This window comes from Gossypium hirsutum, chromosome A12 (genome assembly GCF_007990345.1).
Source record: "Gossypium hirsutum isolate 1008001.06 chromosome A12, Gossypium_hirsutum_v2.1, whole genome shotgun sequence".
Classification (NCBI taxonomy): Eukaryota; Viridiplantae; Streptophyta; class Magnoliopsida; order Malvales; family Malvaceae; genus Gossypium; species Gossypium hirsutum.
In genome coordinates this window covers 103,052,455-103,061,163 of record NC_053435.1, presented here as the reverse complement: position 1 = coordinate 103,061,163, position 8,709 = coordinate 103,052,455, and the positions used below count along the sequence as shown (strand labels likewise).

General features: G+C 29.6%; 1 protein-coding gene across 1 annotated transcript; it reads right to left on the bottom strand.

Moving 5' to 3' along the window:
• Window positions 1-1,880: 1,880 nt before the first annotated feature.
• Window positions 1,881-2,535, bottom strand: LOC121211121 (uncharacterized). Its single transcript, XM_041083421.1, has 2 exons — window positions 2,180-2,535; window positions 1,881-2,080 (listed from the first exon to the last, which is right to left on the bottom strand). The coding sequence occupies exons 1-2, from the start codon at window positions 2,487-2,489 to the stop codon at window positions 2,064-2,066; spliced, it is 327 nt and encodes a 108-aa protein (XP_040939355.1). The 5' UTR covers window positions 2,490-2,535; the 3' UTR covers window positions 1,881-2,063.
• Between the last annotated feature and the right edge of the window lie 6,174 nt (window positions 2,536-8,709).

Sequence of the window (8,709 nt, the reverse complement as noted above, 5' to 3'; positions counted from 1 at the left end):
GATATCCGGAGAATGGGAAAAAGGGGGCCGAATAGAAAAAGCTAAAACCAACTTGATTTCTATGCAGACACTTCATTTGAGGTATAAACACGAATATAGAGCAAAACTTATTCAATGTCTTTACATATTTACTCATCTTGCTCTCTGTTGTTGTTTTTGGTTAGTGCAGGTACTTTGCCCAAACTCGAGTCTAGGGATTGGAAAATGTCATTTTAGCTACTGAAAAATTAATAAGGAGATATCCTAAGACAAGCGTTGTTGTGCCACAACAAATTAAGTGGGTTTAGGATAGAATTGTTTATGGGTTGTGCCATTCGGCCGGTCCAAAAGCTCGTTAAAAAAATGTATGAATTTAAATAAAAAAAATGAGCTTTAGCAAAAAATAAGGTCTGTTCAAAAAACAAGTCTGCCCTCGAATAAGGTTTTTTTTTGTCCCAGGCTCGACCTGGCTCGAATTTTCTATAAAAAAATTCTGCTGTTTTTGCATGTTTTACAATTGTTTTGCAACCATTTCACTATTATATTGTTACTATTTAGTTGTTAATGTTTGGATATTATATAATACTTGTTTTATTATTAATTTTGCTACTATTTTAGAGGCATTTGTTTGTTAAGTTCCACTTATTATTTTAGTGTTATTTTTTTGAGATCACTATTTTAGTGTTATTTAAATATGATGACTTTTTTAAATTTATTTTCAATTTTATCGGAATACATTTATTTTAATATTTTTAGTGTATTTAGTTTATTATATATTTTAAATTTTTATATAAAAAAATTAAAAAAATTAATACAAGTTTGAACAAAAATTTAAGTCTATTTTTCAAACCGAACCTAACAATTAGACCTAAAATTTTATTAAGACCCAACACAACTCATACACAACTCTAAGTTGATAGCATTCTCTAAAATTCTAGGTGAATTGTATAAACACTGAACACAACGGGAGTTTTCAGTTTCAAGAAATCTGTTCTTCAAACCACAAGACCGTATCCTATTATTCATATCATGGATTTGTTGGTTCAATTTGCAGTTAGCTGTTCATACATTAATTGCTCAAATTACTTTTACTTTATAGAAGTAGCTGACCTGACATCTCTGAAAGCATAAAACAGTGGAAAGATAACAAATCACCAATGAATCAAAATCAAGTCGACTTCCAATTAAAGTGGCTTTATTAAACCACTAACGAAAACTTGTTTCTTTCTTGGCCTTGACTTGGGTCTTCGCTATGTCACCTTTGAGGGATTGGGTCTTGCAGTTTATGCTTCTAATTGCTTTTTTTTTTAATGTTAAAAGACTTTTTCAACCAGTACCAAATTAATTTTAAATCAAAGGTTTACCACTTTAAACTTGAATGATTATAATGAAAGATGTTGGTGAACGAGTTTCCCAGTTTGGGACAAATGCAAGTCGATTTCCAGTTAAAGTGGCTTTAATTAGTGAACCAGAAGAAGAAACAGGATTTTCTTTTGACTTTGGTTTTCATATGTTCCCTTTGGAAAGGATTTCATTTTAAAAAGTAATGATCACGTCCGAAGACAATTTTGGAAGGAATGATAAAAAATTATTAGTAAAAAAATATTAATTTAATCGTTAAGATTTATAATTAATTTATCATTTTTTATAAGCAATAATCTTAAATTCCTTTCGACTTGGTTCAATGAGCTAACTTAAAATTACGTCAAAATACAAATCTTTTCCCACATTTCTGTCAAAAATTATAATAATCACATTATATTAATTATTTTCCATTGTTTTAGTGCAAGAAAATCAATCACATCTACGCTTTGTAGGGGTTGGGGGGGGGGGGGGGTTGTTCAATATCTAAATGTGATTTATGTGATGGCGGAAACAGAAATTATATGAACTCATTCATATATATATAATATTCAGAGTAATGCATATTATATCATATTGCTTACATATTTCTCTCCAATATGCAAGCAAGTGATTATACATAGCTCAAAACACAATATTATTTGTTTAATTATTTTAATTTCAGAAGCTGATTCCACCTCCAAGCATAAGTAAACAGTAGTATAGCAGAAGGTATGCCAATTTCATGGAGTTGTGATACCTACCAAACAAAAATAAAACAAGAAATTTAGTCGACGAAGCGTTAAAAAAAAAAGGATTTTATGTAATTAAATTTGATATATTGAAAGAGGTAGCTTACTTCCACATTTGTAGTGGCGAGGAACACTTCGACCGCAGCCTTGAATGAGGCGGATGGCACGGTTGACGTCAATAAGGGCGGCGATCTTGGGCGTGATGATGGGGCAAACGCATTCCAGATGGGTAACCCTTACTCGCTGGCAGCATTCCGGGGACGGAAGCTTACCGTAAACCACCGGCTTGCAAGCGGTAATGGCGAGGTTCCTTTCTTGCTTGCACTGAGCGGCACTGAGTTCTGCAGTGGCCATTTCAACGCCCCACATGACTGAAACAGTTATCACCACCACCATTGCCAATGACTTTGTCTCCATAATTTTTTCTCTTTTTTTTCTTCCACTACAAAAGAAAATGTACCTTATGGTTATCACCTAACCCAATTTTGACATATTTATAGCCGACGGGGGCTCGGGTGGGACAGTGCGTCCGTGAAACCCGAGCCCCAGCCCATCCACCAACCAAGCCATTCCCTAAATCGGTGGTAGCCGCTAGGCTCGTACAATAATTTTGGATTTTTTCCTTTTATGTCTAATGCTTTTTGGCTGTTCTTTGACTTCTTCGGCAAATTCACATTGCAAATTGAGGAATTTTCCTTTTTATTTTCAAATTTTCATGAGCGTTTCAATTGCTTTCAAACCTTTATTTTTTATTATAATGTTTCTTAATATCACCATATTATCAATTGCATTTGATAATGTCTAAGAGTATAGTACTTCAAAGAATCCAGCATTTATCTTTTAATATTCTTAATTTTTTTGCTTAAATATTATTGGCAATTCTTAATAAGATTACTTGAAAATTCAAAAATGATAATAGTGAGTTATGGTACAGTGATGTGGACACATTTATTGGAAATCGCCTAATAAACATAAAGTACTAAAAGTTGTTAATATAATCCGGATTTAACTTATATTTACAACAGCAAAATTTGCTCAAAAATAAGTTCGTTATACTCTTCAATTACAATATCTAAACTCTAACCCTTTTACGTTTACTATAGCCACTCAAAGGTGGAATAAACAAATCATTCAACAAGTTCCTTTAATTACGAATTGAATTGTGCACTTTTTTTTACTCTATCCTATCAGCGTATTAATCATTTATAGGCCTCATAATTTTGATAATAAACAAGAGATGAATGAAATAATTATCATGTTTTCTTATTGATTTTAACTGTTTTAGTTATCAACAAGATAAGCTTTGATTATCTTCAATTATCAACAAAGCGACCTCAACTAATATTGGTGATGATTTTTTTATGCCGATCATAATCTATCAAATGGGAATTGACAAACTTTGTTGGAGTTCTCTTCTGTAACTCATAAAGTCTTTTCTTGCTTGAATAATTTAATGTTGTTTTGCTATTGAAATAAACCAAATATGTCTTACAGGTGTATAGCTTGATGCTTCAACATCTGCAACTACATTGCTTGGTACACCGCAGTCTGTGAATCAAAACCATCCATTGTTCTTGTATTTGTACTCCCATCTTATTCTCATCTCAATGTTGATTAATGACTAGTCGTTATCACCTAACCCACTTAAACATGTATAAAGCCAAATATCAAATATTGTAATTGTTAAAAAATTTTATATCTACAATTGGTTTCATTATTATCCAAACTATATTTAATTTCTTAACTAAATTAATGTCACAGCAATTAATATATATATAATAAATTACATATATAATGCAATCTAAGATAAGTATGTTATTAGCTTTAAGAAAAAACTATCCATAAACTATTCTATTACTTTTATTTAAATTAATAAGAGTAATTATTTAATATATATTGTCTATGAAATTTTCATAATAAATGTCACAATTATTTATATATTTAATTTTTTAAAATTTATTTTAAAGTCTATAATATAAATGTCAAATCCTCAATTTACTCGTGGAATGTAATAAACTCTGCAAAGTATACCAAATAATTTTTCAACTAATAAATACTCATTTTAGAATTTTTTTTAAATTTTAATTTAGCTTTCTTCCATAATATGATTATTTAAAAAATAGTTTTTGTTGAGATTCAAATTGTAATTCCCAATCCCAGTGTTATAATACTAATTTATCATAACCACAATTTTAATTAGCTTTCACTGTAATTATTAAATAGAAATCAGCTTCACTTTGGGCAAAAACCTCCACCGAGCGGATGATTTTATCCACCAGAGTTTTCATCATTTACAAATGAACTTGTGTCAAATTTGATTGAAGAATCGCCAATCAAACTTGGTATTGGTGCTTGAGACTTAAATTTGCTAAGAATTGAAGGTGTGGAATAAGTTAGGATGCTTCGTGGAAGTCTATGGTAACACATTCAAACATCTGATGATTACGTTACATTGAGTTCCAATTCTTCACATTTTTGCATATTGGGTTAGGTGTGTGTAGGGGGTTTTTTTTCCATTGTTTCTTCTTTTTTATGGAATTGCAAATTACAGGTCGGCTGGTTGGTTTGACTAGTATCTTCGGATTTTGCTGCACCATCGGTGCGCTAGAACAAATAAATTTTATTTGATTTCAAAAGCATTAAAATTTCCCTTTGGATGCACAACCCATTCATCCCTTGATTTTCGCCTAAGGAGTGAGGCTTGAATTTCTTCTATTAACTTTTCTTTTCGTTTGTTTGTTTGTTTTACGTTTTAATCATTTTACTTCTGTTTATATATTTTTAAATATACTAGCATCATCTCCTCACTACGCCGGAGATTTTCCCATTTTTTAATAAATTTATTTAATTAATAATTAAAATAAATTACATTTACTTAAAATTTTGTGAATTATGAAAATAAATTTATTATTTATTTAGTGCTAAATAAAGATTTTAAATTACCTAAACCAATCATTATAAGTATATTATAAAAAATTATTTTTCTTTGCTGGAGGTAAATACTTAACATTCTAATCAACACTTTAAATATATTACATAAAAATAAACAAAAAAAATTGTAAGTAAATCAAGTACAAAGTATAAACCCTATATTAATAAGTTTACAAATTTAACCTTTTAAATATATAATTTTAACATAAAATAAATTGTTTATAAATTTTTTTGGTGAATTATAATAATAAAGTAAAAACTCAAACAAACAAACATGACTAGCATGACTCAAATCCATACCACGCCTGAGACAATAAACACCCTTAACCATCATGTCATCACATGAGGTTTTTACGATTTTCTTTTTTGAACATTTTTTAATTGATCTTTTGTTAATTCTAAATTAATTTGCAAGTCAAATACGTGGAACAACAATTTAAATATATAATTAAAAATAAAATGATAAAATAATTTTTCTTTAGATATATTATTTAAATATTTTTTGTAATTTAATGATAAAAATTAGTATAATATAATATAAATTGAGATACATAATGACATAAAATAAAAACTAATATTAATATCTTAAATATATAATACATAATTAATATATAAAAATGTGTAAATAAAAAACGTTTATTTTCTCTTTCCTCTCCTCTTCTCTCTCTTTCCTTTTCTTTCTTGCCCTTTTCCTATAGCCTTTCTTTTCTCCTATTGATCCACCATGCCCCAAATAGTGAAAAAGAAAAGTCAGCCGTCAAACATTGAGGCCAAACGTCTAGAGTGCCCTCAATGTATTCTCTTTTAATATATGTAATAAATTTTAACATCTAGAGTGCCCTTAATTGTGTTTAACTTCTTCATGTACCTAATTAATTTTAATTTATTAGTTAAAATAATAAATAGGTCTATTTAATTAATTAAAATATTTAAATAAACTTAAAACATAAAATATTTTATAATTTAAAATTATTAAAGATACATAAAAATAATGTAATAATACATCTTTTGATTAATATACTTAATGATTATTTTCATTTTTATCTCATTGACATTGTTTCATTTGAACTCAAACACATATCCAATTACTGGCTTGTTACAATAACCAACCTCGTCACTCATCCAAATGAAGCTTAAATACGAAAATACTGAATTGCACCACTAACTTAAGGACTAAAGATCATGAATTTTGGTTCTAGTGGCAAAAGTAATATTAATCAACCTTTCATCCTTACATGAAGATTTTGAACCATGACAAAAGGTTTGATTATGTGAAGATAATCCTCCCAATGAAAAGGGAATGGCTCTTGATTCACTACAAGAAGATAGGGCTTTGCTTAAGTACATTTTTCTCATTAATTTGAAAGGAAATACTCCTACTGAAGGGAACATGAAGGATGATGATTTTAAGTGGTTAAAATGGGATGTTATTACATAACTGGTGGATTAAATATCTACTTGTAATTTTTCAATTAGATTTTATTTTCTAAAGGATTAGAGTATGATTAGAACTATAATTATCAAATTATTAGAGGAAAATTGAATTTAACAAAATTCACGTTTTATAGAAATCAAAGTAGAGTATGCGATTAATAGATGTCGATAATAATTATTATATGATTATGTTATATTCGATGGAAGACTACACAAAAATTTTGTTGGAAGATCCTTGAATTATGCTTGGACAATATCTAATTGTTTAACCATGGCTGTCCATGTTTAATACTACCCAACCATATTCTTTGAATGTAATTATGTGGATTTGCTTATCAAGTCTTTTGAGGCATAGTACAAGCAATATTTGTTGATGGTCATTTGTAGTCCTATTGAAAAGATAATTAAATTAGATAGTTGTAAGTTGTAACCTAACTATAAGAGACAACAAATCAATTTGGCAAATGATAAAAATTTTATGTTAAATTAAACAGTTTAAAAGGGGTTATCCACCTAATTTCATTGGTATGCCCAATCGGACACTGATCATTCCTTGGCCTAACGGACTTGTTTGTTCAAATACTCACATTGACAGTGGTAGAATAATTTTTTGACTTCAAAAACCAATTTATTTAGTATTATTTATGACTTCAGAAACAATACTAAATAAGATGAAAAAATTTAAACTTGTAACACCCCCACGCCCGAAACCGTCATCGGAGTCAAGCTTGAGGTGTTACTAAACTTATCTTACCTTTTAAACAACTCTAAACCACTTATTTTAATTTTCGGAATAAACTGTTTTTCTGCGTCAGGGTTGCTTAAAAATTCATTTCTCGAGTTTCAAAACTCGAAATTAAGATCCGTAAATTTTTCCTGAAACTAGACTCATATATCTATCTACTAATTTTTTTCTAGAATTTTTGACTTAGCCAATTAGTACAGTTTATTAGTTAAAGTTACCCCTGTTTCAGAATTCGACTGCACTGGCCTCTACTTACTACGAACCACTTTTCTCTCTGTACAAAAATCATATGACTATACCGTTTGTTTCAATTAAAACTAGATTCAATAAGGATTCTAACCATATAAAGTAAACCACCTAATTATTTTTTTAAAATTTATGGTGAATTTCTAAAGTTGGAACAGGGGATCTAGAAATCGCTCTGGCTCTATTTCACCAAAACTCAGATACCCTATAAAATACAAAACCTTTACCTGTTTTGCTTATTCCATATGAAAACAGACACAACTAGCTTTAATTTCATATATTATTCACCATCAACCCATGTCTCTAAAATTTCTTGTGATTTTTCAAAAAATCCTGTTATTTTTTATACTTGAATCTGTTTTTAAGTTACTTTCACATTTTTCTTAATTTTCATGTGATAGTTACTACTTAATCATACATACTATTAAACATGTATATCATCAGCCACTCTATTAGCTAATCACTAGCAAGTATTTACACATCATTCATTGATCATATCATATCAAAAGAAACCAAGTTCCTATACATGTCATACACAAAACGAAACGTCTAACTATACCAATGTGATTTCTTCGATAGTGTGATCGGGTCTCCGACGTTTCCTTCGATCCCCGAGTGGCTTGATAAAAACTATAAGAAAAAGAAAATAAAGAGAGTAAGCACTAGGCTTAGTAAGCTTACAAGCAAATAAATTACAACATTCAACATAATGAATAATTATACATAATGTCACCTAGCCTCATAAACTTTCTTTACTTCTCATTTTCTACCTTCTTCTTTACTCACTTACTTTCTTTCTTACCTGACCTTTCACTATTCATAAATATAATCTACCTTCCCTTTTGCTGATAATTCACTGTAATTTAACGTGTACAATGACCCGTTGAACCACTCGGAATACTAAGGATACTAGGGTCGTTCCTGTCTATCAATATCCTGCCAATGCCATGTCTTCGACATGGACTTACATGAATTATTCCTGTCTCCAATACCATATATATATAATATGGGCTTACATGGCTCATTCCTGTCTCCAAAGCCATATATCTGATATGAACTTACATGGCTCATTTCTGTCATGTTCTGTCCTGTCAACCCCAATATCCTAACATTCCTAAGGTTCAAACGGGGCTTCCTAATGCTTTTTCTCTGTCACTTCGCCTTTAATTCGACTTTAAATATTCAAAGAAAATAAGTATATAAATGCTGAAAATTGACAATAATAATGTAAAATAAAAGAATATTGCATTTATTTACTGTAAACTTACCTCGATACAAAAT